The sequence below is a fragment of the Hemiscyllium ocellatum genome, chromosome 8 (assembly GCF_020745735.1).
Source record: "Hemiscyllium ocellatum isolate sHemOce1 chromosome 8, sHemOce1.pat.X.cur, whole genome shotgun sequence".
NCBI lineage: Eukaryota > Metazoa > Chordata > Chondrichthyes > Orectolobiformes > Hemiscylliidae > Hemiscyllium > Hemiscyllium ocellatum.
The window spans coordinates 112,005,145-112,026,466 of record NC_083408.1 but is presented as its reverse complement, the minus strand read 5'-3'; the positions used below and the strand labels follow the sequence as shown (position 1 = coordinate 112,026,466).

Genomic DNA, 21,322 nt, shown 5'->3' with positions numbered 1-21,322 from the left:
TGAATATTTAGTAAAGTCGAATGGCATTCAAAATATAAGGATAGGTCCATACCATTCATTGTCAAATGGTCTGGCAGAAAGAGCAGTCCAAACTTTGAAGGCAAGCTTAAAAAACAGCTTACAGTTTGACTAGATACCAAACTGTCCTGGTTCCTATTTGATTACAGGACCAAACCACAGGGATAGCTCCAGCAGAGTGGAGAAGACTCCACACCAGGTTAAATATGATCTTCCCAGACCTGGGGGTGGAGGGTAAAATGGCATCAGGAATGCCAATGCCGAACACAAGACTCTGCTAAGCGAGAGAGACGGTTTACTTCAAGGGACCAAGTTTGGTGTAGGAACAATGGGAATGGCCTTGCCTGAGTAAAAGACATGGTCGACGTAGGGTCTGCTCCAGTAACGTATAAAGTATGGGTAGGTTTGAGTGTCCTGAACAAGTGTATGGACCATATGAAAGTTGCAAGCTCACAAACAGGGTGAGAGTAAAGTCTGTCTATCTCCTCAGAACAGTTGAGAAGGCTGGCGGAATCCAGGGAATTCTCTCTCACCATCAAGCTTTGAAGAGACCTCAGAATCTGAGGCAGACATCACTGCCTTGGCATCTTTGTCGCCTGAAGAAGAGAATGAATTTCTTCTAAGACACTCCGGATACAAGCGGCCACCCATATCTGAGGCAGAGTTGGATGAACCTGACCCAGTGCTAAAACACCCCAAAAGGAGCTACAAGAAAAAGTATTGTCAGATTCAGAGGGGAAGGGATGTAGTGATTGTAATGAGGTCAGCCAGGTGGGCATCACAGCATATGAGTTCCCTGATTCGGTTTGTTAATCTGGTCCAAACTGGTTACTGATGAAGCAGCAGTGCTCCAAAAACTTGTGAATTCAAATAAATCTCTTGGAATATAACCTGATATCATGTGACTTGTGACTTTGTCCAACCTAGTCCAACACCGGCACCTCCACATCATGGTCCAATCAGGGTACCCTGACTGACAGATAAACCAGAAGTGTCGGAGATTGTGTTCATCCTGAGAGCTGGCTCTGAGGGAACTGGATCAGTATCAAGGACTCTCCACGTGTAAATAAAGAGTGACTTGGTGATGGGATATTGGCCTCTGTGGAGGCAGCTGAACACCTCTCCACCAATGAAGAAAAGAATGCAGTCAGAAGGAAACAGAATTTGTAAACATTTGCTCCAATAGAAATGCATGCAGAGGATTAGGTGACTCAAGAGTTGACCTCTCTGCTCTTTCAAATCAATTTTGTGAATTCTAGGCTCCAGTTTTTGAAGTCAGTCAATGATGCAGAACTGGTAGAAATCTCAGTTCTGTGAACACAACATTTAAAATGATTTAGGAGAAAGTGAGGACTGCAGGTGCTGAAGATCAGAGCTGAAAATGTGTTGCTGGAAAAGCGCAGCAGGTCAGGCAGCATCCAAGGAGAAGGAGAATCGACGTTTCGGGCATGAGCCCTTCTTCAGGAGCCCTTCTTCAGGAACCATTTAAAATGGTTGCCTGCATTTAGGATTTTGGTCTGGTGGCTGGTGGGATGATTAGGGATTCAGTCTAGGCAATGTGAGAAAAACCAAAAGGCTGCCTGGTTCCTGAGATAGGCTGAGTGGAAAGTCTGCTTGGGGACTCTAGCACTGTATATAATGATCTAAAAAAAAAGAAAATATCCCTCATGCTGTCACCCCATCACTCTCTAACTCATCCATGTCAAGCCCTTTCCCTGCATCCAAATCCATGACTCTTGTTATCTCCAGAATCACACTATGTCACTCCATTATGCCGGTGACCCCTCACATCCTCTCGACACCGGTTTATGCCTCTGCACCCATCCCCTCACCTCTCTTATAACCTATGACACATAATCCCAATCTTCCAAGGACCCTCATGCCTCAAATCATTCCCATGGATCTTTATATCCTCTCTGCCAATTCAGTATCAAACTATAAACCCATTCATCACCCTTTGCTCTTTGCTCTCCATACCAACTCATTTATTAGCATGGCATTAATCAGGAGGCGTCCTAACAGAAAATAAAGTTAGCAGTCTGGTGATTATATCATCATTGAAAAAAAAGCAAATTCTTGCCGATAAAAACCAAACTTCCAACATCATAAAATTGCTTGAATAAATGTTTTAAGATAATAAACACTTCACGTAAGTTCAATGACCTGTGCAAATAATTCATGGTAACACGGATACTTGAACCCAGTGGTCTGGACTCAGGTGTCGAGTGAAGCTGACTTTATTTGATTATTTTGAAATTGAGTTGGATGTTTTCCAGACTGGTTCTGGTCTTCTTGTGAAATTCATCCCTTCAATCGGACTAGTGGTTCCTGTGATGTCTTTGTGCCATGTAGATGTTCATTACCAATTGTTTATGTCAATAATCTATACAGCAGGCATTAGTCTCCCACATGGATGAAGGACACAAATATCTTTAACTCAAATGGCTGAATAAGGTTATAAAGGGTCAATGTTGGAGAGTGTATTAAAATCCATTCAATCGAATTATTTCATATACTATTGGATGGGGAAATTGTGAGAACAGCTCTGAATTTCAAAGGAGCCAGGTGTGCCATTGTGTCTCAAAATAGTATTAGTAGCAATAGTTAACTGATTGCTTTCATGCATGAGATCACATCTTGTTGAGACGACAGCCTCCTCTTGTTAAAACTCATCAGTAGTTTTTTCTCGACCACTAATGAAAATATAAATTTTTAAAAATGGAATAGGTCTTTAAATGCAGTCTGGGAAAAGGGTTTGGTGCTAACAGCCTTTGACCTACAACATGCCACAAGATGATCAGTGGTGAGCTTTGTTGCTTAATATCACAAGGTATCACAGTGAAAAATCTATTTGCATCCAGAAGAAATCTCCAGAACATTGAGTGAATTTACAGTTTTAAAGACTTTGCTGCTTTAAGAACTGTTCACACAGACAATCAGCAGTTGCAAGCGCTTAAACAGACAAGAAGTCAGGGAACTCAGAAGAAGGCCAATAAAGGACAAATGGCACTTCAGGCGAAAGCCTTTAGTTCAGACCTAGTAAAGAAATGTAAAAGAAATAGTGTTGGCCAGAAACAGATTACAAACTAACATTCCTGATGAAGGGCTTATGCCCGAAACGTCGAATTTCCTATTCCTTGGATGCTACCTAACCTGCTGTGCTTTAACCAGCAACACATTTTCAACTACAAACTAACTGTACCAGGCAAGTAAGATCTGGAGGAGCATTCCTGATTAGCGTTTTAAAAAATTCATTAACAGGATGCGAGCATAGCTGGCTGGGCCAGCATTTATTGCCCATCCCTCGATTCATCCAGGAAGCAAATTTATTGGAATTCCATGAGTGAAATCGGCAAAAGGAAACATTAGAAATTAATGGCACAAAAACAAGCCGAGAATGCTGGAGTTTCTTTTTAAAACATAAGTACTAACAATTCACAATTAATGTTACTACAATATCAGGTAGACACCATGAGGCATAACTACAAAAGGCTACCTAATTACAATTATACAATAAATTAAATCTCATTAAGAGAAAAGCTTCTTCTTATTGAGACTCCCTAGTATAGTTCACCTACTCCTGTAAACCAAATAGTCCCTTAAACCCAATGGTGTTAGTATCCTTCTATCCACAAATATGAGGTACCAATATTCCAACCTATAGTTCTCCTATTTTCCTTTGTCCAAATCTGGCTGGAAACAGACTGCTCATCTCCAAGTCCTTTGTAGCAGCAGCTTTTGCTGGAAAAGCTTTACAATACAGACTTAGAACCTTTTGGAAATATGATCATGTGATCAACCTGGAACACTGAATGATTCTAGCAAGTTGAGCAATTTCTAAAAAAAAATCAGAATTTAAACTTATAAGTTCTGTTCATGCCCTCTGGTCATGTCACCTGTGAGAATAAAAGGCTCTCAAGGATGATGCATCAATTGTGGTTAAATAAGCAAGTTAAGAATAACATCAAATTGAAAGAAACACTGAGGGAGGATATTCCCAGAAATACATCCTGGGAAGTTTATTAGATTCTCTCCAGTGTGGAAACAAGCCCTTCGGCCCAACAAGTCCACAACGCCCCTCCGAAGAGAAACCCACTCAAATCCATTCCCCTACCCTATATTTACCCCTGACTAATGAACCAAACACTGAATTTGGCATGGCCAATTCACCTGACCTGCACATCTTTGAATTACATAGAACATTGAACATAGAAAATACAGCGCAGTACAGGCCCTTCGGCCCTCGATGTTGCACCGACCGAAGCCTACCTAACCTACACTAGCCCAATAACCTCCATATACTTATCCAATGCCCGCTTGAATGACCATAAAGAGGGAGAGTCCACCACTGATACTGGCAGGGCATTCCATGAACTCACAACCCGCTGAGTAAAGATATAACCCGCTGAGTAAAGAGAATTGTGGGAGGAAACTACGCAGATACAAGGAGAATGTGCAAACTCCACACAGACAGGCGGAAATCAAATCCAGGACCCTGGTGGTGTGAGGCAGCAGTGCTAACCACTGAGCCACCATGCCACCCAAGTTATTTGGGTGGAACGGAGAAATAAGGGATGATCACCTTATTGGGATTGTATTATAGACCCCCTAGTAGTCAGAGGGAAATTGAGAAACAAATTTGTAAGGAGATCACAATTATCTGTAAGAATAATAGGGTGGTTATGGTCGGGGATTTTAACTTTCCAAACATAGACTGGGACTGCCATAGTGTTAAGGGTTTAGATGGAGAGGAAGTTGTGAAGCGTATACAAGAAAATTTTCTGATTCAATATGTGGACGTAGTTACTCGAGAAAGTGCAAAACTTGACCCACTCTTGGGAAATAAGGCAGTGGGGGAGCACTTTAGGGCCAGTGACCATAATGCTATTAGTTTTAAAATAGCGATGGAAAAAGATAGACCAGATCTAATAGTTGAAGTTCTAAATTGGAGAAAGGTAAATTTTGACGGTTTTAGGCAAGACCTTTCAAAAGCTGATTGGGGACAGATGTTCGCAGGTAAATGGATGGCTGGAAAATGGGAAGCCTTCAGAAATGAGATGACGAGAGTCCAGAGAACGTATATTGCTGTTAGGGTGAAAGGAAAGTCTGGTAGGTACAGGGAATGCTGGACGACTAAAGAAATTAAGGGTTTGGTTAAGAAAAAGAAGAAAGCATATGTCAGAGATAGACAGGATAGATCGAGTGAATCCTTAGAAGAGTATAAAGGCAGTAGGAGTATACTCAAGAGAGAAATCAGGAGGGCATAAAGGGGACATGAGATAGCTTTGGCAAATAGAGAAAGGAGAATCCAAAGGGTTTTTACAAATTTATTAAGGACAAAAAGGTAACTAGGAAAAGAATAGGGTCCCTCAAAGGTCAGCAAGGCGGCCTTTGTGTGGAATCGCAGGAGATGGGGAGATACTAAATGAATATTTTGCATCAATATTTACTGTGGAAAAGGACATGGAAGATGTAGAATGTTGGGAAATAGATGGTGATATCCTGAAAAATGTCCAAATTACAGAGGAGGAAGTGCTGGATGTCTTGAAAAGTCTGACAGTGGATAAATTCCCAGGACCTGATCTGGTGTGCCCTAGAACTCGGTGGGAAGCTAGAGAAGTGATTGTTGGGCCTCTTGCTGAGATATTTATATCATCGATAGTTACAGGTGAGGTGCCAGAAGAGTGGAGGTTGGCTAACGTGGTGCCACTGTTTAAGAAGAGTATTAAGGACAAGCCAGGGAATTATAGACCAGTGAGCCTGATGTCGGTGGTGGGCAAGTTTTTGGAGGGAATCCTGAGGGACAGGATTTACATGTATTTGGAAAGGCAAGGACTGATTAGGAATAGTCAACGTGACTTTGTGCAAAGGAAATCATGTCACACAAACTTGATTGAGTCTTTTGAAGAAGTAACAAAGAGGTTTGATGAGGGCAGAGCAGTAAGTGTGATCTACATGAACTTCAGTAAGGCGTTCAACATTGTTCCCCATGGCAGACTGGTTAGCTAGGTTAGATCACAAGAATACAGGGAAAACTAGCCATTTGGATACAGAACTGGCTCAAAGGTAGAAGACAGAGGGTGGCGTTGGAGGGTGACAGAGGACTGGAGGCCTGTGACCAGTGGAATGCCACAAGGATCGGTGCTGGGTCTTCTACTTTTCATCATTTATATAAATGATTTGGATGACAGCATAAGAGGTATCGTTAGTAAATTTGCAGATGACACCAAACATGGATCTGTAGTGGACAGCAAAGAAGGTTACTTCACATTACAACAGGATCTTGATCAGATGGTCCAATGGGCTGAGAAGTAGCATTTAGATAAATGCAAAGTGCTGCATTTTGGGAAAGCAAACCTTAGCAGGACTTATACACTTAATGGTAAGATCCTAGGGAGTGTTGCTGAACAAAGAGACCTTGGAGTGCAGGTTCATAGCACCTTGAAAGTGGAGTCGGAAGTAGATAGGATAGTGAAAAAGGTGCTTGGTATCCTTTTCTTTATCAGTCAGAATATTGAGTACAGGATTGGGAGGTCATGTTGCGGCTGTACAGGACATTGGTTAGGCCACTGTTGGAATATTACATGCAATTCTGGTCTTCCTATTGGAAAGATGTTGTGAAACTTGAAAGGGTTCAGAAAAGATTTACAAGGATATTGCCAGGGTTGGAGGATTTGAGCTATAGGGAGAGATTGAACAGGCTCGGGCTGTTTTCTCTGGAGCATCGGAGGCTGAGGGGTGACCTTATAGAGGTTTACAAAATCATGAGGGGCATGGATAGGATAAACAGACAAAGTCTTTTCCCTGGGGTGGGGGAGTCCAGAACTAGAGGGCACAGGTTTAGGGTGAAAGGGGTAAGATATAAAGGGCAACTTTTTCACGCAGAGGGTGGTATGTGTATGGAATGAGTTGCCAGAGGAAGTGGCGGAGGCTAGTACAATTTCAACATTTAAAAGGCATCTGGATGGGTATATGAATAGGAAAGTTTGGATGGATTTGGGTCAGGTGCTGGCAGGTGGGACGAGATTGGGTTAGGATATCTGGTTGGCATGGAGGAATTAGACCAAAGGGTCTGTTTCCGTGCTGTACAACTCTATGACTCTATCATTCTAATTCTGAGAATGTTGATGATTGGTCACACAACTGAACAGATTTTGCGGATGACAAAACAGGGACTAAGTAGAATATGAGAAAATGCTCGCTCATAATTTAAGATTGAAACGTGTTTGTACCAAATACTTAAGTGTGGAAAGAGTAATTAAAGGCAGTGCTATTCCTTTAGAGGGTGAGTCTGAAGAATTCATAATGGAAAACAAGGAAATGGCAGAGGAAATGAACAGGTGTTTACGTTTGACATTACTGTAAAACATGGAAAAAACTTTCCAAAGACACTTGAAAATTAAGAGGTGAAGGAGCGGGAGGAACTTTAAAAAGTCACCATCACCAGTGAAAAGGTGCTGAGAAAACAATTAAACCTGAAAAATGTTATAAGTAGGATCAGATCATCTATATTCTTGGGGCTTAAAAATGCTGCAGAGAAAGTAGAAAAATGTTTATAATCTTCAAAACTTCTATAGGTGTTGAATGAGTCCCAGCAGATTGGAAAGTAACAAATAAACTTTATTTAAGAAAGCAAGGGTAGAGGAAACTTTTGGCCAGTCAGCTTAACATCTGTCATTGGGAGACTACTCGAGCTTAATGTGGGATTCTCTGAAAGTCAGGATGTGAACATGCAGAGTTAACATGGCTTTGTGAAATGGCAATCTTTTGAATGTTTGTTAGCATTGTTTAAGGAAGTGACTAGCACGGTGGGATAAGGGGAAGCCTGTGAAAATAATCATCTTGTATTTCCACAATATGTTTGATGAGGTATCACCTCAAAGGCTATTAGCAAAATAAGAGCTTGTGATGTAAGGGGTAAAATATAAGCACCAATAAAAGTTTGGGTAGTTAACCAAAAATAGTGGGAAGAGATAAATTAGTGTTTTTAAAATTAGCAATCCATGAATTGGATGTGAAGAACAAATGTATGATAGCTAAATTTGGCAACGACGTCAAGAAATATAAGAAAGTAAGTTTGTTCAGAAGTAGAGAGTATGCAAAGGAATATAGGTAGATCAAGTGAATGGGAAAACAAATTGAAAGATGGAGTGAAAAGTGCAAAATAGAAACTTGTTCACTAAGCAGTACCTTATGTAATTGGAGAGAGATTGCAGAATTTGGCATTGCAGGGAGATCTGGATGTCCTGGTACATGATTCACAATTACACACAATATTAGGTATGCACTGAAAATGATTAGGAAAGCAAACAGAATGCTGGAGTTTATTGCAAGGAGAATGGAATATAAAAGTACGGAAATCTTACGAAACGGACTTAGTATGACCAGATCTTAAGTTCTCTACAATTTTGGTCTAATTTAAAAAAATGATCAACCTGTATTAGAAATAGTCGAGATCAGTTTACTCAATTCATTCCTAGATGATGGGCTTAACTTATTAGGACATATTAAACATGTTAACTTCTTGCTTAGTTGAGGTTAGAAGCATGAGAGGTCACCATATTAAAACATATATGATCTTGAGAGGATTTGACAGGGTGAACTCTGAAAGGATATTTGTCTTTTTCCACAAGAAACTACAATGAGCCATGAACACAACTCAGTCCATTTCGCAAACCAGTCTTCCATCCTATGACCCCATCTATACTACCTGCTGCCTTGGGAATACAAACAACATAATCAAAGACCCCTCTCACCCTGGTTATATTTTCTTCCACCCTCTTCCGTCAGGCAGAAGATATAATAGTTTGAATACATGTATGAATAGATTCAAGAACAGCTTCTTCTCCACTATTTTCTAACTTTTGAATGGACCCCTCAAATGTTAATTCTGATCTCTCTCTGCACCTTCTCTGTGGGTGTAACACTGTACTCTGCACTCTGTTCTGCTACCCTGATGCCTGTCTAGCCCGCAAAGTAACACTTTTCACTGTATCTCAGTAAAACAATAACAATAAATCCATATCTAACTTTTAGATTAGATTCACTACAGTGTGGAAACAGGCCCTTCTGCCCAACAAGTCCACACCAACCCTCCAAAGAGCAACCCACCCAGACCCATTCCCCTACATTCACCCCTGACTAATGCACTGAACACTACAGGCAATTTAGCAAGGCCAATTCACCTCACCTGCACATCTTTGGATTGTGGGAGGAAACCGGAGCATCTAGAGGAAACCCACACAGACATGAGGAGAATGTGCAAACTCTACGCAGACAGTTGCCCGAGGCAGGAATGGAACATGGGTCCCTGGCGCTGTGAGGTAGCAGTGCTAACTACTGAGCCACTGTGCTGCCCAAACAGAGAGGTGGAGAGAAAAGTTTACCTCACAGAGGGTCATTAGTCTGGGGAATTCTTTTCCTGATCAAATAGTTGAGCTTGGTAACCCAATTTATTTAAGATTGAGTTATACAGATTTTTGATTCTAGATTTTTGATGACAAGAGTTAAGACACATTGAGACGAGCCATAATCTTATTGAATGGTGTAGATTCAAAGGGCTGAGCTCTTCCTCCCATGTCCTATGTCTTTTATTCAGTCACGAGTCAATCAGAGACAGCCTAGTTCAAAAAAGGGCATGTTTGTTGCCTCCTTCCTCACTCCTCCTCTCCCTTAGATGTTCACCACATACTTGGTGACTAGAACAATGCCCTACACTGGAGACACTGTGCATGATGCAGCATTGTAAAAAGAGAATTGTGACACATGGCACAAAGAATACTACAGGCTTCTCTTAGCTGGTCAAAGCAGCAAATGTATGATTTAAACAGCCCAATGGTCTGCCCAGTCACAATTCAGGTGACAGCCTCAGCCTTATTACATGTATGCTCCCCAACTCTGCTGTGCTTAGACTGCACTTTATGACCAGCTTCTGGGCAAGATTCCCCAATTCATTAGTGTTCCAAATTGTTAAGTTTATAAATGAGGAGGGGTGACTGTCTCCCCTTCTTTATTGATTCACTCCCTTCCTCAATTAATCATAACAAGATTAATTTAAAAATTACTTCCCTTGCTGATACCATCTTCCCACAAATAACTGAATTTCTATTTTAAAAGGGACCAACTTAACTGTCTTTCTTGAGTTAACAGAAGAATGAATTTGTTAGTTACTCAATATAAGAAATAATAACACTTGAAAAATTCATGGAGTTTAAAAATGGGAAAGGAAATAAAAAAGAATTTAAGTTCTGAAAAAAAAGTTCAGTTTGAATGATACATCATAGTTATCTACAGGATGGACAGAAAACTTTTAAACCTCAGCCAGTTGAAGTCCAAGAAGAGAACAACAATTGCCTCACTCCTGTAACTTCAGTATGCGGATTTTTGTTTTATTCACTCATTAGATGTGGGCATCGCTGGCTGGCCAGCATTTATTGCCCATCTGCAGAGACTCTTGAGAAGGTGGTGGTGAGCTTTCTTCTCGAACCTTTGCAGTCCACCTTCTATTAGGGATGGAATTCCAGAATTTTGACCCAGTGACACTAAGGAACAGCAAAATATTTCCAAGTCAGGATAGTGAGTGGGTGGCTTGGAAAGGAAGTTGCAGGTGATGGTGTTCCCATGTATCTTCTGCCTTTGTCCTTTGAGATAGAAGTTGTCGTGCGTTTGGAAGATGCTGTCTGAGGAGCCTTGGTTACTTTCTGCAGTGCATCTTGTAGATAGTACATACTGCTGCTACTGAGCATCAGGCGGAGGGAGTGGATGGTTGTGGATGAAGTACCAATCAAGCATGCTGCTTTGTCCTGGATGGTAAGCTTCTCAAGTGTTGTTGCAACTGCACTGATCCAGGCAAGTGGGGATATTCCACCACACTCCTGACTTATGCTTTGTGAGAATGATTTGTGAAAATCTTCAAGCCTTGCTGAACACCTTTGCAGAACCATACCTAAGAATTGGTCTCAGCCTCAACCTCAACATCCCAATTTGTGAGCATTGTCTTCGGATGCCTAAGAATGACAGTCTTTGATGACCATGGCATCCTTGCTGATACCAAGAAGCTTATGTAAAAGGTAGTCACCTTTCTGAATGTTGTATAAGATTCTGAAACTTGAATTACATACAGATGCCACCTCAAGGCCTTTTGATGCATCATCTGTATTAGCTGGGAAGACAGGTGCCCTTGAATCAGCCAAAAATACCAGCATCATGATCATCTGAAACTATCTCCGCTAGGCTGTCTATCTATGATACTTGAGATCCAATTGCCAAAGCAAATCTTTGCCCAGCTCACGGAAGAGCAAGAAGAGGAAAACAGAAACATTTCAAAGACTCCTTGAAAGCTTCTCATAAAAAAATTCAAAGTAGACATCGATGCTTGGGAGACCCTTGTTCAGAAGAAACCAACTTGGATGAAGTTCCTGCATGAAGGGACACGATTTCTTGAGAACACCAGTCAGTAAGATGGAAAAGGAACTAGAGAAAAGAATGTCAGCCACTTCAAGGCCAAGCCCAATTCCATCTCCTGGAAACACCAGCCAAATGTGTGGTCAGAGATGCAGCTCTAGGATTGGGCTTATCAGCCACACAAGGATCCACAAAATTCATGACTCATTAAATGGCATTTCTGAGGTGGACAATCAGACTCGTTAGTGAGTGACTGCCAGGGATGATGCCAACCAGCTAGACATTGCAGGAATGGAAGTTTTTGTAGTTACAGTATATTGCTGATTTATATGTTGCCTGTAATCTTTCACCAACTTTTCCGATAACATCCACTAACTTTGCAAAAGCAGTAAAAAGAAATAATCAGCAACTAACCTGAAAGTTACGATGATCCTTGTTAATAAGGATGGGGCTCCTTGATGTTGCTGATCTCATTCAGATTTAAGGATTAGTTGGAACACTGAAGTTGAAAATAGTACTGCTGGAGAAAGTAAAGAAGAATGATAGCAGATCCAAGAGGATCTTGAAAATCCTGGAGTTCTTTCATTTAGAAAAACAACTGAGAAATGGAAATCTTTAAAATTGTTAAGAATTGGGCTTCACTTGAAGGTCACCACTGATGATGTTACCCAGCCAGGTACTGAAACATCTGGATATCAAACCTACAGCTCAGCGAGCAAACCTACACCCTAAACCTCAACCTGAGCTACAAACCTTCACAAACTTTGCGATTGTTAAGAAGTTTGACAAGGGAGGCAAAGGGTTGTTTGAATTGTTGGGGAATCCAAAACAAGGGGCCATAAACGTAAGAACATCACTAATAAAGGATAATAAGAGCTCCTGAAAGTGCACAACCATCTATGAGGGTTACTCTGTTCGTTTTCATTTAAATATGCATGTTGTAGACTGACCAGCCAGTGGTCAGTTGGCAGCCATCTGATTAACCCTAATTTCCTACTTCAGCTGTCCAACAATCCTATAACAGTGGATAGTGCCATTCGTCTTTTAGAAGTTGTACGGAAGAATGAAAAATCAAACTTGGAAAAGATCAATATTAATGTAAGTCTCACTTTGTTTACATGATCTGGGGCAATACTGAATAGTTACTAAATAGCCAGGCTATCCTGAAATGTGAAATATGGTTCACATACTGAGGTACTGAATATTTTCCTGTTCCTGCCCATCACTTTGGATTGTCTGGACACAGCAAATTCAGGAAAATTAGGCAATGAAGGAGCCTGAACAAAGTAGATTAGAGGTTAATTACACTAGTGAAGGAAAATAAGTCATAGGAATATATATGGTTATGGATCACAGAAAGTTTTTTAAAAATTTGGTGAAACGGTATGCAACAGTTAATTAATCCATCAGTTCATGGAGAGTGTGGTACGAGGGATGACGCATTAGTCCTAAGATTGAGCAAATTAATATTTAGATTAACATCTAATACTAGTACAACTCAAGTACTGAGTCCAGGACATGGGCCAGCTCAGTTGGCTGAATGGCAAGTTTACAGTGCATAGTAAAACCCATAACGTGGGTTCAATTCCCAAACTCGATGGGGTTGATATGAAGCTCCCTCCTTCTCAACCTTGCCTGAGGTATACTGCCTCTAAAGTCAAACCAGTGCCAATTCTCTCTCTTCAGTGAGAACAGTTGCAGTGCCTTTTACCTACTGGGTACAACTCTGCTCACAGGCAAGGATATCAAGACATTTTAAACATTGTAGAAAAGGGCAACCAATCTGGGTACCTCGCATAATCAATATTAAGACAATACTGGAAATGTTCATGCTGGTCCGGCAGTATCAGTAGAGGAACAGATTTAATACTTGCAAATAATGATGTTTTCTATTTATAGAGTCATAGAAGTAGAGAGCACGGAAACAAACCCTTTGGTCCAACTCGTACATGCTGACCAGATATCCTAAATCAATCTAGTCCCATTTGCCAGCATTTGGCCATATCCCTCTAAACTCTTCCTTTTCATATCGTCATCCAGATGCCTTTTAAATGTTGTAATTGTACCAGCCGCCACAACTTCTCTGGCAGTTCATTCCATACACGCACCACCTCTCCATGGAAAAAGTTGCCCCTTAGGTCCCTTTTAATTCTTTTCCCTCTCACCTTAAATCTGTACCCTCTAGTTTTGGATTCCCCCACCCTGGACTGAGGACCTTGTGCATTTATCCTATCCATTCCCCTCATAATTTTATAAACCTCTGTAAGGTCACCCTTCAACCTCTGGTGCTCCAAGGAAAATAGCCGCAATCTATTCAGCTGCCTCTATCGATCAAACCCTCCAACCCTGGCAGCATTCATGTAAATCTTTTCTGAACCCTTTCAGGTTTCACAACATCCTTCCTACAGCAGGGAGACCAGAACTGCATCCAACATTCCAATAGTGGCCTAACCAATGTCCTGTACAGACGCAACATCATCTCCCAACTCCTATACTCAACGCACTGACCAATAAAGGCAAGCATACTATATGCCTTTTCACCACCCTGCCTACTTGCAACTCTACTTTCAAGGAACAATCAACCTGCACTCCAAGAGCTTTTTGTTCAGTAACACTTCCCAGGATCTTACCATTAAATGTATAAGCCCTGCCCTAATTTGCCTTTCCAAAATTTATCTAAATTAAACTCCATCTGCCAGTCCTCGGCCCATTGGCCCAACTTATCGCGATCCTTTTGTACTCTGAGGTAACCTTAATTGTCCACTACACCACCAATTTTGGTGTTATCTGCAAATTTACTAACCATATCTCCTATGTTCATATCCAAATCATTTATATACATGACAAAAAACAGTGGACCCAACACCAATCCTTGTCGCAGGCCTCCAGTCTGAAAAGCAACCCTCAGTCTCCTACCTTTGACCCAGTTCTGTATCCAAATGGCTAGTTCTCCCTGTATTCCATGTGATCTAACCTTGCTAACCAGTCAACCATGAGGAACCTTGTCAAATGCCTTGCTGAAGTCCATATAGATCACGTCTATCACTCTGCCCTGATCAATCCTCTTCGTTAATTGTTCAAAAACCACAATCAAGATAGTGAGACATGATTTCCCACACACAAAGCCATGTTGACTATCCCTAATCAGTTCTTGCTTTTCTAAATACATGTAAATCCTCTCCCTCAGGATTCCCCCAACAACTTGCCTAGTACTGAAGTCAGGCTCACCAGTTTACATTTCCCTGGCTTTTCCTCGCCACCTTTCTTAAATAGTGGCACCACATTAGCCAACCTTCAGTCTACCAGCATCTCACCAGTAGCTACTGATGATACAAATATCTCAGCAAGGGACCTAGCAATCACTTCTCTAGAAGTAACAAAAGGGCTACTCCTCCTACTAGTTCTTATGTTCCCAGAGGTCTAGGGTATACCTGATCAGGCCCTGGGAATTTATCCATCTTTATCTGTTTTAAGACATTCAGTACCTCCTCCTGTGTAATATGAACATTTTTCAAGATGTTGCTATTTATTTCCCCATGTTCCTTATGTTCCATGTCCTAACACCATTTTTTCATACCTAGCTAAATTTATTTGATGCATGGTGAAAATCAACATAAGACCATAAGACATAGGAGTGGAAGTAAGGCCATTTGGCCCATTGAGTCCACTCCACCATTCAATCATGGCTGATGGGCATTTCAACTCCACTTACCCGCATTCTCCCCGTAGCCCTTAATTCCCCTGATATCAAGAATTTATCAATCTCTGCCTTGAAGACATTTAACGTCCCGGCCTCCACTGCACTCTGCGGCAATGAATTCCACAGGCCCACCACTCTCTGGCTGAAGAAATGTCTCCGCATTTCTGTTCTGAATTTACCTCCTCTAATTCTAAGGCTGTGTCCACGGGTCCTAGTTTCCTCACCTAACGGAAACAATTTCCTAGCGTCCACCCTTTCCAAGCCATGTATTATCTTGTAAGTTTCTATTAGATCTCCCCTTAATCTTCTAAACTCCAATGAATACAATCCCAGGATCCTCAGCCGTTCATTGTATGTTAGACCTACCATTGCAGGGATCATCCGTGTGAATTTCCGCTGGACACGCTGCAGTGCCAGTATGTCCTTCCTGGGGTGTGGGGACCAAAACTGGACACAGTACTCCAAATGGGGCCTAACCAGAGCTTTATAAAGTCTCAGTAGCACAATGGTGCTTTTATATTCCAACCCTCTTGAGATAAATGACAACATTGCATTCGCTTTCTTAATCACTGACTCAACCTGCATGTTTACCTTTACAGAATCCTCGACTAGCACTCCCAGATTCCTTTGTACTTTGGCTTTCTGAATTTTCTCACCGTTTAGAAAGTAGTCCATGCTTGTATTTTTTTTTCCAAAGTGCAAGACCTCACATTTGCTCACATTGAATTCCATCAGCCATTTCCTGGACCACTCTCCCAAACTGTCTAGATCCTTCTGCAGCCTCCCCACTTCCTCAGTACTACCTGCCTCTCCACCTAAGTTCGTATCATCGGCAAACTTCGCTAGAATGCCCCCAGTCCCTTCATCCAGATCATTAGTATATAACGTGAACAGCTGCGGCCCCAACGCTGAACCCTACGGGACACCACTTGTCACCAGCTGCCATTCCGAAAAAGAACCTTTTATCCCAACTCTCTGCCTTCTGTCAGACAGCCAATCCTCAATCCATACCAGTAGCTCACCTCGAACACCATGGGCCCTCACCTTGCTCAGCAGCCTCCTGTTTGGCACCTTATCAAAGGCCTTTTGGAAGTCTAGATAGACCACATCCACTGGGTTTCCCTGGTCTAACCCACTTATCACCTCTTCAAAGAATTCCAACAGGTTTGTCAGACACGACCTCCGCTTACTAAATCCATGATGACCTGCTCTTCCAAGAATTTAGAAACCTCATCCTTAATGATGGATTCAAGAATTTTACCAACAACCGAGGTTAGGCTAATTGGCCTATAATTTTCCATCTTTTGTCTTGATCCTTTCTTGAACAAGGGGGTTACAACAGCGATTTTCCAATCATCCGGGACTTTCCGTGACTCCAGTGACTTTTGAAAGATCTCAACCAATGCCTCCGCTATTTCCTCAGCCACATCCCTCAGAACTCTAGGATGTAGCCCATCAGGGCCAGGAGATTTATCAATTTTAAGACCTTTTACCTTTTCTAGCACTTTCTCTTTTGTAATGGCAACCATACTCAACTCCCTTTGATTGTTGGGATATTACTCATGTCTTCTACTGTGAAGACTGACACAAAGTACTTATTAAGTTTTCCAGTTATTTCCTTATCTCCCATCACTAGGCTTCCAGCATCAGTTTGAAGAGGCCCAATGTCTACTTTTGCCTGTCGTTTGTTTCTTGTGTATTGAAAGAAACTTTTACTATCATTTCTAATATTTCTGGCTAGCCTACCTTCATATTTGATCCTCTCCTTCCTTATTTCTCTCTTTGTTATCCTGGATAGTAGAAAAATCAGAAAGATAAAAAATACTAACATCAATCTTATCTTGCCAATGAGTTACGGAAATATTCTGTTGTCTGATTATATTGCTACAGAATGTACTGGTAAATGAAAACTTCATGGAGTTATTGAAGAGTATTACTCAAGATCGTCCACAGTTTGTGATTGAAACTAAAGGAGTTGGAGGATCCATTGCTGGAAGTCGTAAACATCGACCTGATCCAATGAAAGTGATCCAGGTAAGAAGAATCTATGAATTTGACCCCTATTGAAGCAGGTCCTATAACATGAAATACTACTTTTAAAACTATCTTGCACGCTATAAACATATTTACATTGATTTACAGAGATCAACATTAAAAACATATACCTCTTTGCTTCGCTAAACCGCAATGTCAGTTTCTTTATAAATCTTTTTAATCAACTGTTATGAAGTTGTGTAGAGGACTCGTGAAGTGGAAGGCAGGAAGCTAGAATGTGTTTGTAAAAATAATAAGGGAGAACAGGGCTTGGGCTCCTTTATGAGGTAGAGGGCTTTTCTCAGCTTGGATATTTAAACCAGAAAATGTTTGCAAGAAGCTGCAGATGTACACACTTCTCGAAAATTGAAACGTATGTATCAATTGCTGTTTGATTGGCAACATAGGCTTATTTTGATATTAAGGCAACCAGCTTGAATATTAGCCTAGATACTAAAACCCAATTACATTTAAATCTGATGGTTTTGACAACCTCAAACCAATCTGATTATAAAGAAATTAATAGGTTATCAAGGTTATAAAAGATGAGGTCAGGCAGCATCCAAGGAACAGGAAATTCGACGTTTCGGACATAAGCCTTTCATCCTGATGAAGGGCTTATGCCCGAAATGTCGCATTTCCTGTTCCTTGGATGCTGCCTGACCTGCTGCGCTTTTCTAGCAACACATTTTCAGCTCTGATACTCCAGCATCTGCAGACCTCACTTTCTCCTATAAAAGATGAGAGCATTTGTAAAATTAAGAAAGATCCAACTGCCATCTGAGGAAAGCACCTTGCTCTCACAGAAATCTCCATGCTTTCTAAAAAAGCACCACATATTCATAAAGGTACACAACACTCATAAACAATATTTCTGATACCAGAATTCAGTAGAATAAAGGCATTTATGACTGGAGAGACAGTCGAACATTCCGGAAGACACCTGTGTGAACTTTGACAGACAAAGTTTCTTAATTTATTGTTTTCTTATTATTTGGATAAGTGGGACTTGTGTTTATTGAAACAGCATACCAGTAGAATTTAGTTCAGTAAAGGAATAGCTAGTATCTCGGGGGGAATTGTTTGGTTTGTTAGTAATTCTGTTAATTTGTTTACTATTAGAGTTAATTGTTACTTATAAAGTGAGTATCAGTGATTCCTTTCATTTAATCAAACTTTTAACAGATTATGAGGTGAGGCAAGCTTCCCTGGGTATTTCAGGTTAAATTATTAGATAGAAACCTCTATTCCCACCATAACAGTTTGGATTAAGTATTAGAGGGGTTCAAAAATCCCCTCCATAACAGATTGGGGACTTACATCCAGGATCTGGACACAACCCACTCTGAGTTGCTATGAAATGTGACTGGAGCAGGTGAGGATTTCTAGCCCAGAGGTAAGGACATTACCATTGCATAACGAGAACCTGTAAGTTTCCGTATATTCTTCTGATTAAATCAAGCAAACAAATAAAATATACTAATTAACACAAATACTAATCTTTATTTTACACATTTTTAGCATACCATTAAAACCAATAGATCTACTGATACAATCTCCAACAGCCACTGACTGCATACAATAAAACACACAATTAATAAACAATCAATGGTCACAAAAGCTTATGTACCTCATTGTAAGGGCAAGTGTGTTTTTCTCACCTATTGACGAAAACAATGAGTTCTGTATTTACTTTTAGGGTTCCAGTATCCCTACCCCTGAGCCAGAAAGTCCAGGTTCAATTCCACCTGTCCCAGACATGTCATAATGTGTTTGAATTAATTAAATATAAATACCTAAACAATTACTAGTAGGTAATGCCTTAAAGGAAAGTAATCCAGAGATATTAAGGGATCTTGGTGCTTAACTGGCTGCTATAGGCAAATGGTCCTTCCACCCAACCATCCTGCACCCTGGAGATCTTGAAGGGCAACTAGTTCCATGCAGACCAGTCTTAGTTCTAGCCTCCAGCAAGAGTCCAGATTTCCCCCAGTACAGTTTGAGTACTGGTGCACTAATATAATCTGTGGGACTGGATCCAATCCAAACATCAAAAGGAAGGGATGGAAATTTCAGGATAACCAAATTAGGTTCTAAGAGTGCTTTCAAAAAGTATCTAAGGGAGTTTCGGAGCACATGTTGCTAGACCTCCCTAACACAACTATCATGGTTGTATTACATTTGACTTGTCAAGGTTTGATAATGAAGTGGCCATGGGAAAATATTACATTAACCAGCATTACTATCCCACACCCTTAAATAAGAACAGCCAGTGTGTTTGAGAAAGGAGGAAGCAAAAGAACTATGCAAACAATAAATACTTTTAACACTGTCAATGACTCCCGTGCAATTGTTTCAAACAGGATTACCTAGATAAGCACAAACTCCGACTGTCTGATTTCTTTCGAAACATGGACAAAGCTGGAAATATGAGTGTGCCTAACTCCGACTTCAAGAAAGCTTTACAGGTTTGCAGAGATTGTCACACTAAAACACATTTTACATGCCCCATTAACAATAATAAAAGAAGATTTGGAAAGTCAGTGACGTGGAATCTTAGGTGTAAGACTTTCTGCCTTCAGTCATAAACTGAGGTTTTGACACAAATTATAATTAAATTATTACTAAAAGCAGCAAACTTAAAATTTGAGATAGCCTGTTCAGGAATAACATTAAGAACAGCTCTTCAGTACAAAAGTTAAGTATTTAAAATTCAGAATCTCTCCCACAAAATGCTGACAAGAATGTGGCAGGGTCAATTGAAAAATCTAAAATGAAGATTTTTGTCAGGTTAATGTATCAAGGATTACAGTACCAAAGCCGGTAAATGAGTATGAAATAGTTCAGTCATAATACAAATGAATTATGCAGCAGACTGGAGGGACTGAATGGTTTGCTTCTGCTGTTTGTCACCACTCCTGCCAGGAAACCAGCTAACATGGTATGCAACACTCATCTGCCTTGTGCTATCCTCACACATCCACTGTAGTTTGGTTGCAACCAATCATTATCATCGAATAAGTGAAATCATCCAAATACACCAAAGTTGAACTTCTTTTTGCTGTCTTCATTTTGGCCTCGACAAGAGGATTGAACTGAATTTATTGTCACAGTGAAAAGCTTTGTCTAGCGAGCAATACAGGCAGATCATATAATTAAGTAGCACAGATTAGTAAATAATAGGTAAACAGTGGCAAAAACAAAAACACAGGTACAGGCGAATGTTAAGAGTTTGTGAGTCCATTCAATATTCTAACAACGGTAGGGTAGAAACTGTTTCGAAATCGGCTTTGTAGAGATCTCTGTAGCGTTTCAATCTTATCATATGGCCAAAACATTGATATTTTTCTTTCTAGATATTGTTTTTAAGAGTTTTTTTTTGCCTTTGTAATTTCAAGTACCTCTCTACCTGATTTATAGCTTGTCTATTCTTAGTATAGTCTTATTATCCACATTTCAAAGGTTTTTGCTTTCTTACATAGATCTTCATTTTATTGCCCGGGTTTTTGTGATGTATAAGAAAATGGACAGAATGTAGCATCTTGCGAGTATTTTCCCTTGTTACAACTTTAAATTTTCTTCTTGTAAACATTATTTCTGGCAATCTCTACCCTTCTTTGAACATCTGAGTCGCATATGCCATCTTCTGTTAGCATTTGTTCTAAATAGACAAACTTATTTACTACTTCCAATTTGATATCATCTGCTTTAATCTTCACTCCAGTTTCTTCTTGTTTTTGCCTTTTTGGCATTCATACTAAAGCGATCTTCCAAATTTCACTTATTCAATGATATTTTCTCAGAACTATTCTGAATTTTGAGTAGTGCTACTCTTCATTTTAATATATGATCATTCAGAGGTGCAGGAATTGCACTTATTGCCCAATCCTAATTGCCCTTTGAAACGTGCATTGTTCTGTCTCCTTGAACAACTTGGATTGTATTTTTCAAGTCAATGGTATGACCAGTCAAGCTACATGACTTGGAGAAGAACCAATGAGTGGTTCTGTTCTCCTTATCTTTTCAAAAGGCAGAGGTCACAGAAGTCTTAGGTTAGTTGCTGTTATACATCTTGTTTATTGGACACACAAAAGTTGTGTTGCACCTATGATGGAGGGAGTAAATGGCAAACAATTAGGCAGCTTTGTGCTGAGTAATATCAAGTTG

The 21,322-nt window shown here is 40.4% G+C and overlaps 1 protein-coding gene across 1 annotated transcript in view; it reads left to right on the top strand.

The window, feature by feature from the left end:
- The window catches only part of LOC132818227 (leucine-rich repeat-containing protein 74A), an 87,405-nt gene that overhangs the window by 47,362 nt on the left and 18,721 nt on the right, over positions 1 to 21,322 (top strand). The window contains exons 9-11 of the mRNA XM_060829007.1: positions 12,424 to 12,519; positions 17,012 to 17,155; positions 19,519 to 19,623. Of these exons, the coding sequence (XP_060684990.1) occupies positions 12,424 to 12,519; positions 17,012 to 17,155; positions 19,519 to 19,623 (345 nt within the window). The remainder of the gene's footprint in view (positions 1 to 12,423; positions 12,520 to 17,011; positions 17,156 to 19,518; positions 19,624 to 21,322) is intronic.